At 44.6% G+C, this 14,624-nt stretch overlaps 1 protein-coding gene across 4 annotated transcripts in view; it reads right to left on the bottom strand.

Annotated features, from left to right (window-relative positions):
• SRRM3 (serine/arginine repetitive matrix 3) overlaps positions 1 to 14,624 on the bottom strand; it is a 678,443-nt gene that overhangs the window by 131,832 nt on the left and 531,987 nt on the right. For all 4 annotated transcript variants that reach the window (XM_077296283.1, XM_077296282.1, XM_077296284.1 and 1 more), the window contains exon 8: positions 1,818 to 1,886. In XM_077296283.1, the coding sequence (XP_077152398.1) occupies positions 1,818 to 1,886 (69 nt within the window). The remainder of the gene's footprint in view (positions 1 to 1,817; positions 1,887 to 14,624) is intronic.

The following is a 14,624-nucleotide window of genomic DNA, read 5'->3' as shown; positions in this document are numbered from 1 at the left end:
CATTACGTGCCAGGAGCGGTCACAGACCGCTCCCGACACTCTAACCCCTGAAATGCTGTGATTGCAGCATTCAGGGAGCAGGCAGAGGGCTGGCAGGCCCTCTGCCTTTGAATCGGAGACCCCACGGCGTGAAGAGGGGTCACGATCACTGCCATGGTAACCCGTTGTCATCATGACGACATCCGGGTCACCATCCTTCCCTTCCGAGCTCTGCCATGCGCCCCAAACAGTGGTTTACCCCCACATAGGAGGTATCAGCATACTCAGGACAAGTTGCACAACAACACTGGGGTCCAACATCTCCTGTTACCATTGGGAAAATAAAAAATTGGGGGCACAAAAATTGTTTTTTGTGAAAAAATATGATTTTTTATTTTTACGGCTCTACATTATAAACTTCTGTGAAGCACTTGGGGGTCCAAAGTGCTCACCACACATCTAGATAAGTTCCTTAGGTGGTCTAGTTTCCAAAATGGTGTCACTTGTGGGTGGTTTCCACTGTTTAGGCACATCAGGGGCTCTCTAAACACAACATGGCGTCTGATCTTAATTCTAGCCAATTTTGCGTGAAAAAGTAAAACGACGCTCCTTCTGTTCCGAGCTCTGCTGTGCGCCCAAACAGTGGTTTACCCCACATATGGGGTATCAGAGTACTCAGGACAAATAGCACAACAACTTTTGGGGTCCAATTTCTCCTGTTACCTTATACATTCCATAAATTCCTGTGAACACCTGAAGGGTTAATAAACATCTTGACTGTGGTTTTCAGCACCTTGAGGGGTGCAGGTTTTAAAATGGTGTTTGGGTATTTTCTATCATATAGACCCCTTAAAGTAACTTCAAATGTGATGTAGTCGCTAAAAAAAATGATGTTGTAAAACTGATAAACCACTGTTTAACTTTTAACCCTTATAACTTCCTAATAAAAAAATGTTGGTTCCACAATTGTGCTGATGTAAAGTAGGCATGTAGGAAATGTTAATTATTAAGTATTTTGTGTGACATATCTCTGTGATTTAAGGGCATGAAAATGTAAAGTTGGAAAATTGCGAAATGTTCTTAATTTTCGCCAAATTTCAGTTTTTTTTTTTTTAAATAAACGCAAGTCATATAAAAATGCTTTTACCACTATCATGAAGTACAATATGTCATGAGAAAACTATGTCAGAACCACAGGGATCCATGGAAGCGTTCCAGAGTTATTACCTCATAAACGGACAGTGGTCAGAATTGTAAAAATTGGCCTGGTCATTAACATGCAAACCACCCTTGGAGGTAAAGGGCTTAAGATAGAAAAACAAAAATTCCAAAACTTAAGGAAAGGGTTAAATAACTGACTGTTATTGAATAGATAAGTATATATATATATATATATATATATATATATATATATATATATATATACAGTATATATTTGATAATACTGCCCAATACCACAGTTTGGAGGGCAAAAATCAATTAGTGTAATTCTGTAGGTTTTTGATTAAAAGTTTCTAAAGTAAAGGAATTTAATAAAATGAACCATGATGATGGCAGTAAAATGACAGAGGGGCTGGGCACATGCTGTTCTTATTACGGAGTACCAGCTGAGTAAAACTGGTCTGTTATTTTGCCATCAATTACACCACTTTGCTGTAAACATAATTATAAAATTCCTTTCAATTGACATGATTATATGATGGTGAAAGTAAAGGACCATGATAATTTAACAAGAAATAATTACAACGCAGTGTATGCTGTCACCATTGAATGTTACAATGGCACAGGCTCAACTAATTATTGGTGTCAACTAGTAAACAAGTTTACTCTGATATTACCTGTCCCTTTTGTGCTTTTTGCCACTTTTCTTCTTTTTTTCTTTCCGAACTGGTGATGAACTATCGCACCTAGGCACAAGAACAGATATATTCCCAGTTACTTTCAGTAGACTAAAGGTGCATGTGCCATTGGGTGACAAATCAGCCCCATCCCATTGATGATACATACAAATAAACAGACTTTACAATACACAATGTATACTTATATTATCAACAATAAGCCATTACATTCCTACAAACACAGCACATATCTCTGATGCTAAGTACCAGTTGTACCACCATCATTACCTGACAGAAAATGACAGCTAAAAGACTGGAGGTGCTTTGGGTATTATTAGTCTTACCTCAAGTCACCTGTCATATTCAGTAGAAATTTCCTATTTTAATATACTACAACTGCTTCTTTATTCTCCTTTGAAGATGTAGAGTTTTCTGTGTATGAGTCTCCTATGATAAAGTCTATAGTAGGTAATTTGAGTAGACTCAATATTTATTTATTTTACTCACTTATATAGCGCCATTAATTCCACAGCGCTTTACAGACATTATCGGCACTGTCCCCATTGGGGCTCATAATCTAGATTCCCTATCAGTATGTATTTGGAGTGTGGGAAAAAACCCACAGAAACACGGGGAGAACACACAAACTCCTTTCAGATGTTGTCATTGGTGGAATGTGAACAAAGGACCACAGAGCTGCAAGGCTGCAATGCTAACCACTGAGCCACGGTGCTAGAAAAATTGCAGTGGGTCACGTGAAATATGAGTTAAGGATTTCTCCCTATGACCAGGTGGAGCACCATATCTATCAATGGGTATTTGAGCCTTACATCATTCTTTTCGCTATAATGATGGGATTTTGAAAGTTTGACAATAGCCGCAAATCTAAGTAATAGAATGGGTGGCAGAGATGCAAAAAGGTTAAAGGGGTTGTTGATGATTAGGAAGGAATGTCTGCTTTCTTCCAGACACAGAACCACACCTTTCCACACATTGTTTCTGGTATTGCAGCTCAGCATCCAGTAATTAAAATATATGGGGCTGAGATACAGTACCACGCACAGCTACAGAACAAGTATGACACTATTTTTGGAAGGATATGACCCCGATTCATCATTGTTTTGTGCCTTTTTTTACTGGGGTAAAAATATTTGTAATTGTGACTTTTATATTTGCGTCATATTCATTATTTATTTAGCGTCTTTCTTTCAAACTATAACTGTAGTAAAAAACATGGACCGCAAAACCAAATATTATAAATTGGCCTATTGACTTTTACTATTACTCTTATACATTGCCCTATAGACCGATCACATTTATAAAACTGAATGTAAGGTTCTTAGCTAGAATTTTGATAAGAATGAATAAGCCCACTGCCAGGTCCTTGACCTACCAGGTGTCCGTAATAAGAGAGACCTAATTGGCCACAGAACCCATGCTGCCAGGCACAGCCCCCTTTTTAAGTTATCTTAACTTGGATTTCTCTGTTGTTTTTTAATCCGCAATGGGGTTGTTGTGATGTTTTGACCTAATTGATCTTATTATTATTGAGGAAATAAAAACAAATTTTAAAGGATTATGCAAGTTTTTGCTCTAAAAAGATGCAAAAAAAGTAAAAGACAACCAAAAAAGTTAATTTTGCCCAACTTTCATCAATCTGTGTGCCCCATTTTGAAGAATTAGACCTAGAAAAAGACCACAAATACTACAAAAAAAATGTAATTTAAAAAAACACAAATGTTGAATCGGGCCTATGATTTTCTAGTCCCATGCAACCATTTTTAAACCACTATGTCTTATCATCCACACATTCAACAGAATTTTTTGTTAATTATTTTTCAGTCTTAGTAGCAAATGCAACAAAAATTATGTATACTTTAAGCAAGTTAAATTTTAAGTTAAATATCCCTTTATCTCCAATATGATTAGATATGCTCATACAATAAAACAAGAAAAAGTACAAGTGGGATAAATTCTTTTTATTGGGACTATAGTGGCTGACTTTTGAGAGCAATGATATGATTCATGACCATGCTGCTATTAAAGAGGTAGTAAAAAATAATTCACACCATGCGTCTGTAGGTAAGTATTAAACTACATAATAAACTCAGAAAGCAAATTAAAATCAGCCCATTTGTAGAGGACTTAAAAAGACATATTTATGATTTTATTTCTGTCTTTTATCCTCAATTTAGGTTATATGAAATCCCTTCCATGCCTGATACCAGAACTAAAAAAAACTAATTTGCCACAGATTTTTGCTTACATTATTCTAACACAAATTATGCTGTTTCACTCATATGTAATTTACCAACTTGTTTTTATTGAAAATTTGCAATAATGTTTAAAAAAACCCAAAAACTTTACTCACAGGGGGCAATGAGCTTGGTAGTTACTCAGTGTTACAGTCATAAGCTACGTTCCCAAGAAACTATGACAAGAAAAATTTTATCCAGAAAACAATGAATGATTTTTCATTTGTATGGTCATCCGTATGCTATCTGTATGTCCTTTTTGTTTTTACATGAGTATGACATCTGTTTTATACATGAGCAAATAATAACATTTACAAGACCAAATGCAGTTTCTTACATTAATAACAGTAAAAATTGGATGCTATACATAAGATCTCTATGGGATCCAAGTTTTTCTGCACACCCATAGTTATGAATGGGTAAACCTTTTCCAAAACACAGAAGAGACTAGTGCATGCTGCAAATTATTTCAATGAACATTGGGTCCAACTGAAGAACAGTGTTTTGAGTCCTGCCCATGTAAGATCAGTCCTTTTTCATGCACTCAGGATGAAAACATGGGCTTTTAAACATACCCTTAAAGTCAGAAATTAGCTTGGTGGTTTCACCAATCTCAGGTAAGAGGTAACAGGTAACGGTTTAACTTGAAACAAACATCAACATTGTCTACTGTTGTCCTCACAGAGCCCTGTGGTAATGCATCTTAATAGCAAGTACTACTCACCCCAACTTACTAGCTAGCTATAGCACAGGTGTTTCTTTCTGCTGCATATATTCTTCTCCTTCACTTTTGGCAAACACCAACTACAGCTCAGGCTGGATCTTCTTAAATTGTCTGCTGTTGCCCTCACAGAGCCCTGTAGTAATGCATCTTAATTAGTGATGAGCGAGTATACTCGTTGCTCGGGTTTTCCCGAGCACGCTCGGGGGATCTCCGAGTATTTGTTAGTGCTTGGAGATTTAGTTTTCATCGCCTCAGCAGCATGATTTACGGCTGCTGGACAGCCTGAATACATGTGGGAATTCCCTAACAAACAGGAATTTCTCACATGTATTCAGCCTGTCTAGCATTCGTAAATGCGACAAAACTGAATCTCTGAGCACTAACAAATACTTGGAGACCACCGGAGCGTGCTCGGGAAAACCCGAGCAACGAGTATACTCGCTCATCACTAATCTTAATAGTAAGTAACTACTCACCCCAACTTACTAGCTAGCTATGGCACAGTTGTTTATTTCTACTGCATATATTCACCTCTGCTGTCTGCACCATCTGTGAATCTTTAATATCTATTTGCTGGAAAAGACTGCTGTAACTGTTCACTAAACAGTAGTGGTATGAAGGATTGTAGACATACATACATGCTAATGTCAAACTCATACTGCCCTCTGCTGCACTCTGATCTAGGCATATCACCAGCAATTCAGTGGACATTAACTCTTTAAGACACAGTGAGAAACTCTTGGCTTCAAAAGCTGTCATAAACATTAAACTAAAGTCAGCAATATCCACTAATATAGGTGGGATCATTCGATAGAGTCATGTATATGGGGTGCCTCCCAACTTTCTTCTAAGATATATTCCAATCATTCCTGTGTATAAGGGAAAGGGGGAGATAACAGTTGTCTGAACGATCATGTATGTTCTCCCCATGTTTGAGTGACTTTTCTCAGGGTACACTCCAGACATATGCTATTAGGGAATTTCGATTGTGAATCCCATGTGATGATAATGTATGCAATCTGCTGCGGGATATGATGCCACTATATACGCAATGCATAATAATATTAATAACATTACCAGCAGTAGCTGAAACTGCTACCCAGTAGTATTCTGCACAAGGCATTTCTTGACATACATCTTCCGTCCCACACATACATTGCACAATTGATAAAGGTCAGCCTCGCTGTATACATTACAATATGACAGCATACATTTGTATGGAGTGCTGAACATCCCTAACTAAAAATGCAAAACACTTAACAACAGTACATACCTGACAGTATGCAGCATATAGCAGATGAAGCATTCATAACATAGCACTATGAAACACTGTGATACATTTGGCAAATTTATTAGAATTTGAAATTGTCTAAAATTAAGACAGTAATATTAAAGCTGTACAAACAAAATATAATCTCACTGTAACGGGGTCTACTGTGCTGTAGTACCTCTTTTAGTACCACCCCGTGTATCAGGAGGTCCACTCTGCTTTGGCTGGATTCTGAATGAAGGACGCTGGCTGGAATTCCTGGGTTACATGGGTGCATATAAAATCTCACTGCTTCTCCACGTATTTCCAGTCTAACAGCACTTTATTCACAGGACACAGAATATAAAACACAGATGCAGAGGGCAGGCCAATAGAACAGCAGCAGGCCAGACATACATTACAATAGCCGCAGGTGGCCGGAGCCTGCCGATATTTACTGTGGGAATTACAAAGGTGGGGGAGGACAGAAGGAGAATATCTTGTCCCATCTGCCTGTGGGCTGATGCATCTCACATGGAACCTATTATACATATATATAACGGCCCAACATATTCTGGGTGCTGGGGGATTCTGTAACACGGCTCCCCCTTTCAGTGACACGATCGGCATACACAGTCTGATCCTTAACGGATCGGTTTGGGGATGACCGAAGTTTATGGGGTTGGTACAAGTTCCGTTTGTCGACTTAGTCCATCAGCGTTACCGTTTTGTTTGCCGGGTCTGCAGTGGATGGTGAAGTCCAGAGGTTGTAGGGCTAAACTCCACCGCAGTAATCTGGCGTTGTCTCCGGGGACCCGATTAAGCCAGACTAGGGGATTATGGTCCGTTAGGAGGGAAAACTGTCGTCCATCCAAATATGGTTGTAACTTTTTGAGTGCCCATACTACTGCCAGGCACTCCTTCTCGATGGCCGCATAGCTCACTTCACGGGGCAGTAGTTTCCGACTCAGATAAGCTACCGGGTGTTCTTGGCCGTCCGGCCCAACTTGGCTCAGTACTGCCCCCAATCCAAACACAGAAGCGTCTGTGTGAACAAGGAAGCGTTTAGTTGGATCAGGTGCGGCCAATACAGGGGTATTGGTGAGGGCGTCCTTTAGCTGGCGGAAGGCTTCCTCACATTCTGGGGTCCAGGTTACCTGGCGGGGTTGGTTCTTACGGGTCAGATCAGTGAGGGGCTTGGCTACACTGCTGTAATTGGGAACAAATTTCCTGTAATACCCCGCTGTCCCTAGAAATGCCATGACCTGGGTTTTAGTGCGTGGGGTGGGCCATTTGGCTATGGCCTCAATCTTGGCTGGTTCTGGCCTTTGTTTCCCACTTCCCACCCAATGCCCTAAATACTGAACCTCTGCTTTGCCCACGTGACACTTGTTTGGGTTCAGGGTGATTCCGGCCTTGTGAATCCTGTCTAATACTGTCTCTAGATGATTTACATGCTCTTCCCATGTCGCGCTGTAGATGGCAATGTCGTACAGGTAGGCACAAGCATAGTCCTGGAGACCATCCAGAAGCCGGTCAGCCAGCCTCTGGAAGGTCGCCGGGGCAGTCTTCATCCCGAATGGCATAACTCGAAACTGGAATAAGCCAAACGGGGTGACAAATGCCGACTTGGGAATAGCGTCAGGACTAAGGGGAATCTGCCAGTAGCCTTAGCATAGATCGATGGTGGTCAAATACTTTGCCCCTGCCAGCCGGTCTAACAACTCATCCACACGTGGCATGGGATACGCATCCGTCATTGTTTTCTCATTGAGCTTACGAGAGTCTACACAAAACCGTGTAGTTCCATCCTTCTTGGGCACTAACACTACGGGGGGATGCCCAGGGACTATCTGACTCTTCAATGACCCCTAAACGCAACATCTCTTGTATCTCTTGTCGCATCCCTTCTCGTACAGACTCAGGGACGCGGAAGGGGGGTTGTCGCAGGGGGGTCTGATCCTGGGTCTCAACCTTGTGTTGTGCCAGGTGAGTGTGCCCGGGTTTCCCCGAAAACATCCTCTGTCACTGCCTCAACAAAGCCTCCGCCTGCTGTCTCTTCCGGGGGCCTAGGTCTTCACCCAAGTGTACCTGGTCCCATGTTTTAGACTGAGTCCTTTCCCCTAAAACATCAGGCAAGGGAAGTCCGGCTAAATCCTCTGCTTCAGGTGCACAGATGGCCACTACCTCTTCAGGGCGCCCCCGGTAGGGTTTCAGCATATTCACGTGGAACATGCGGATAACCCTGGGGTCGTCACAATCGGCGACATTATTGGTGGTGTCGGCTATTTTCCCCACTACTTGGTAGGGCCCCTGCCATGCAGCTTGGAACTTGTTCTGCCTAGTGGGCTCTAACACCAGGACCTTCTGTCCTATCTCAAAGGTGTGCTCTCCGGCCCTCCTATCGTACCATACGCGCTGGCGCCGCTGAGCCAACTGCATGTTCCCACGTACAGCCTGGGTCAGCTCCTGTAGGCGGTCCCGGAATTCCAGCACATAGGGTACAATAGGTACCCCTTCTATGATGCCCTCCCCTTCCCAGTGTTCTAGCATTAAGTCTAGGGGTCCCCTTACCCGTCTCCCATATACCAGTTCGAACGGGGAGAACCCCGTGGATTCTTGGGGCACCTCCCGATAGGCAAACAGGAGGTGAGGCAAGAATTTCTGCCAGTCCCTGTAGGTCCTGGTAAAAGTCCCAATGAGTTGTTTTAACATCCCGTTAAAGCGTTTACACAACCCATTGGTTTGCGGGTGGTACGGGGTGCTTCTAATGGACTTAACTCCGCACAGCTTCCACAGTTGGTTGGTCACCTCTGCTGTAAACTGGGTACCCTGGTCCGAGATAATCTCTCGGGGAAATCCAACCCGTGAGAAAACCTGGAGCAGGGCAGCCGCCACATCTCTGCCAGTATGTTAGGTAATGCAACCGCCTCTGGATACTGTATGGCATAATCTACCACTGTCAATATATACCTTTTCCCTCACGGACTGGGTTTGGCTAACGGCCCTATCAGATTGACCGCTACTCGGCTAAATGGTTCCTCCACAATGGGGAGGGGGCGTAATTTGGCCTTGCATCGATCTCCCCTCTTGCCAATGCGCTGGCAATTGTCACAAGTCTGGCAGTACTGACGAACATCATAGGTTACCCCCGGCCAAAAGAAGTTTTGTGTCAGACAATGCCTGGTGCGACTGACACCAAAGTGCCCGGCCAAGTGTATGTCATGAGAGATTCGCAGTAACTCCTGCCTATACTTCTTGGGAACTACCAGCTGTCGTTTTATAGTGGGGCTCGTCCCTGTGTGGTGCTGCTCTGTGATCCGGTAGAGGATAGAGGAGTCCCGGCTTCCATATAAACTGTTCCCCTTCCATTACCCCTCTCCCCTCTTGTGCCTTCCCACGATATCCCTCCAATGAAGGATCCTCAAGAAACTCCCTCTTAAATTCATCTGGTGTGGCCCAAGAAATGTGTCTGGCTATGGGAATACGTGTAGGGCTGGGGTGTCTTACCTGGGCCTCCTCTGAGTGTGATTTCGCCTCCGCAGCTCGAGCTTGTCTCCGGGTGGTCACAGGATATGTCTCAGCCAGAGGGGCAACCGAGAAGGCAGACACCATGGGCCCCAAGTCATTTCCCAGCAAGACATCTGCGGGCAAATCCTCCATCAAGCCGACCTCAACAAGGCCATCCCCGACTCCCCAGTTCAGGTGAATCCGGGCAGTGGGCAGTCGATGTATGGCTCCCCATGCTACACGGACTGCCACTGTCCGGTCCGTCTTCTCTTGGTCCCGGACGAGATGAGGCTTCACAAGGGTCAAAGTTGCCCTTAATCTTAGTCCCTGCATGTTTTCCATTAACCCACACAACCTGTCAATGCTGTTGTCGGTTATCTGCCCGGGCTGCCTGCACGGGATCCACTTCATGCAGCACTTCCTCCACCTCTTCCACCCCTTGGTTAGTCGTAGCCCCCAATGTCGGCTGAAGGTAGCTGTTCCCGCCTTTGGCCACTGGGTATACTGAGTCCGGTTGGCACATTGTCTTTGCAGGTGGCCCAGCTGACGGCAGGTGTGGCATCGCGCCCCAGGGGAACTGTGGTAGGCTGGGTTTCTAGCTGGTCCCCCTACAATCTTCGGTGGTTTGGGGCCCTGTTATGACGCCAATGGCAGAGGGTCTCTGCAATAAATACCAAGTCTGCAAACACAAAAAACCAGCTCATAGGGCAGTGGTAACTGGTCTGACCGTATAGCTAATCCTAGCACCACAAATAGCAGCAGCCGGGGAACGTGCCTACGTTGGTTCTAGACGTCTCGCGCCAGCCGGAGAACTAACTAACCCTGGAAGGGAAAAGATAGACCTTTCTTGCCTCCAGAGAAAAGACCCCAAAAGTTGGATACAAGCCCCCAACAAATAATAACGGTGAGGTAAGAAGAAAAGACAAACGTAAGACTGAACTAGGTATTTAGCAAAGAGAGGCCCACTGACTAATAGCAGAATATAGCAAGATGACTTATACGGTCAGCAAAAACCCTATCAAAAATATCCACGCTGGATATTCAAGAACCCCCGAACCGTCTAACGGCCCGGGGGGAGAATACCAGCCCCCTAGAGCTTCCAGCAAAATCAGGAATCACATTTAGTACAAGCTGGACAAAAAATAAGAGCAATACAAATAACCAAAAAACAAGGAAGCAGGACTTAGCTTAATTTTGCATGAACCAGGACCAGCAGACAGGAGCAAACAGAAAGGACTGATTACAATGATGCCAGGCACCAGACTGAGAATTCAGGAAGTTCATATAGCAACACCCCTGGACTAACGACCCAGGTGGGTGCCAAACTAGGGAAAGACAATCTCAGAGTCATACCACTAGTGACCACAAGAGGGAGCCAAAAAAGTCTAATTCACAACAGTACCCCCCCTTTAAGGAGGGGTCACCGAACCCTCACCAAGACCACCAGGGCGATCAGGATGAGCAGCGTGAAAGGCACGAACTAAATCGGCCGCATGCACATCAGAGGCAACCACCCAGGAATTATCCTCCTGACCATAGCCCTTCCACTTGACCAGATACTGAAGCCTCCGTCTGGAGAGACGAGAATCCAAGATTTTCTCCACCATGTACTTCAACTCGCCCTCAACCAACACCGGAGCAGGAGGCTCAACAGAAGGAACCACAGGTACAACGTACCGCCGCAACAAAGACCTATGGAACACGTTGTGAATGGCAAACGACACCGGAAGATCCAAGCGAAAGGACACAGGAATAAGGATTTCCAATATCTTGTAAGGACCGATGAAGCGAGGCTTGAATTTAGGAGAGGAGACCTTCATAGGAACAAATCGAGAAGACAGCCATACCAAATCCCCAACACGAAGTCGGGGACCCACACCGCGGCGGCGGTTGGCAAAACGCTGAGCCTTCTCCTGTGACAACTTCAAGTTGTCCACCACATGATTCCAAATCTGCTGCAACCTATCCACCACAGAATCTACCCCAGGACAGTCAGAAGGCTCCACATGTCCCGAGGAAAAACGAGGATGGAAACCAGAGTTGCAGAAAAATGGCGAGACCAAAGTAGCGGAACTAGCCCGATTATTAAGGGCAAACTCAGCCAACGGCAAGAAGGTCACCCAATCATCCTGATCCGCAGAAACAAAACACCTCAAATAAGCCTCCAAAGTTTGATTAGTTCGCTCCGTTTGTCCATTAGTCTGAGGATGAAAGGCAGACGAAAACGACAAATCAATGCCCATCTTAGCACAAAAGGATCGCCAGAACCTGGAAACAAACTGGGATCCTCTGTCAGACACGATATTCTCAGGAATGCCGTGTAAACGAACCACATTCTGAAAGAACAAAGGAACCAGATCGGAAGAGGAAGGCAGCTTAGGCAAAGATACCAAATGGACCATCTTGGAAAAGCGATCACATACCACCCAGATGACAGACATGCCCTGAGACACCGGAAGATCTGAAATGAAATCCATGGAAATGTGTGTCCAAGGCCTCTTCGGGACAGGCAAGGGCAAGAGCAACCCGCTGGCACGAGAACAGCAAGGCTTAGCTCGAGCACAAGTCTGTTGTGAAATTGGATTTTGGGCTCCCCCGGTGGCCACTGGTGGAATTGAACTTGTGTGCATCATCCCCTCTGTTCACCTGTTCCCATCAGGATGTGGGAGTCGCTATTTAACCTTGCTCCTCTGTCACTTCCATGCCGGTCAACATTGTAATCAGAAGCCTTTCTGTGCTTGTTCCTGCTTCTAGACAACTCCCAGCTAAGTGGACTTTTGTCCTTGTTTGTTTTTTGCATTTTGTTCCAGTTCACAGCGGCAGTTTCGTTTCTGTGTCTGGAAAGCTCTTGTGATCTGAAATTGCCACTCTGATGTTATGAGTTAATACTAGAGTCTTAAAGTAATTTCAGGATGTGTTTTGATAGGGTTTTCAGCTGACCATGAAAGTGCCCTTTCTGTCTTCCTGCTATCTGGTAAGCGGACCTCGATTTTGCTAAACCTGTTTTCATACTACGTTTGTCATTTTCATCTAAAATCACCGCCAATATATGTGGGGGCCTCTGTCTGCCTTTCGGGGAAATTTCTCTAGAGGTGAGCCAGGACTGTATTTTCCTCTGCCAGGATTAGTTAGTCCTCCGGCCGGCGCTGGGCGTCTAGGGATAAAACGCAGGCTACGCTACCCGGCTACTGTTAGTTGTGCGGCAGGTTTAGTTCATGGTCAGTTTAGTTTCCATCCTTCCAAGAGCTAGTTCGTATGTTTGCTGGGCTATGTTCTCTTGCCATTGAGAACCATAACACAAGTCCCACAGGACTGCACAAATGACCGCACATCCCGCGACAAGGAAGGCCACCAAAAGGACCTAGCCACCAAATCTCTGGTGCCAAAAATTCCCGGATGCCCTGCCAACACCGAGGAATGAACCTCGGAAATGACTCTGCTGGTCCATTTAACAGGAACAAACAGTCTGTCAGGTGGACAAGAGTCAGGTCTACAAGCCTGAAATCTCTGCAACACACGTCGCAAATCCGGAGAAATGGCTGACAAGATTACTCCCTCTTTAAGAATACCAACTGGTTCTGCGACTCCAGGAGAGTCAGGCACAAAGCTCCTTGAAAGAGCATCAGCCTTCACATTCTTTGAACCTGGTAAATACTAGACCACAAAGTCAAAACGGGAGAAAAACAATGACCAACGGGCCTGTCTAGGATTAAGGCGTTTAGCAGACACGAGATACATCAGATTTTTGTGGTCAGTCAAGACCACCACACGATGCTTAGCACCCTCGAGCCAATGACGCCACTCCTCAAATGCCCACTTCATGGCCAGCAACTCCCGATTGCCAACATCATAATTCCGCTCAGCAGGCGAAAACTTCCTAGAGAAAAAAGCACATGGTCTCATTACAGAGCAACCAGGGCCTCTCTGCGACAAAACGGCCCCTGCCCCAATCTCAGAAGCATCCACTTCAACCTGAAAGGGAAGTGAGACATCAGGCTGGCACAAAACAGGCGCTGAAGTAAACCGGCGCTTCAACTCCTGGAAAGCCTCCACGGCTGCAGGAGCCCAGTTAGCAACATCAGAACCTTTCTTGGTCATATCCGTCAAAGGTTTAACAACGCTAGAAAAATTAGCGATAAAACGACAGTAGAAGTTAGCAAAGCCCAAGAACTTCTGAAGACTCTTAACTGACGTGGGTTGAGTCCAATCATGAATAGCTCGGACCTTGACTGGGTCCATCTCCACCACAGAAGGGGAGAAAATAAAACACAAAAAGGGAACCTTCTGTACTCCAAAGAGACACTTTGAGCCCTTAACAAACAAAGCATTCTCACGCAAAACCTGAAACACCATCCTGACCTGCTCTACATGCGAGTCCCAATCATCAGAAAAAAACAGAATATCATCCAGATAAACAATCATAAATCTATCCAGATACTTCCGGAAAATATCATGCATAAAGGACTGAAACACTGAAGGAGCATTAGAGAGCCCAAAAGGCATCACCAAGTACTCAAAATGACCATCGGGCGTATTAAATGCAGTTTTCCATTCATCTCCTTGCTTAATGCGCACAAGGCTGTACGCACCACGAAGATCTATCTTGGTGAACCACTTGGCACCTTTAATCCGGGCAAACAAGTCCGACAACAGAGGCAAAGGATACTGAAATTTAACAGTGATTTTATTCAGAAGCCGATAGTCAATACAAGGTCTCAAAGATCCGTCCTTCTTGGCCACAAAAAAAGAATCCCGCACCAAGAGGGGAAGAGGATGGACGGATATGCCCCTTCTCCAGAGATTCCTTGATATACGAACGCATTGCGGTATGCTCAGGTACAGACAGATTAAATAATCTTCCCTTAGGAAATTTACTACCCGGAATCAAATCTATAGCGCAATCACAGTCCCTATGAGGAGGAAGAGCACTGGACCTGGACTCGCTGAATACATCCTGATAATCAGACAAATACTCCGGAACTTCCGAAGGAGTAGAGGAAGCAATAGACACCGGTGGGGAATCACCATGAATTCCCTGAGAGCCCCAACCTGACACAGACATAGCCTTC

The sequence above is a fragment of the Ranitomeya variabilis genome, chromosome 3 (genome assembly GCF_051348905.1).
Source record: "Ranitomeya variabilis isolate aRanVar5 chromosome 3, aRanVar5.hap1, whole genome shotgun sequence".
Taxonomy (NCBI): domain Eukaryota; kingdom Metazoa; phylum Chordata; class Amphibia; order Anura; family Dendrobatidae; genus Ranitomeya; species Ranitomeya variabilis.
The sequence above is the reverse complement of the archived record's forward strand: the minus strand, read 5'-3'. Positions and strand labels throughout refer to the sequence as shown.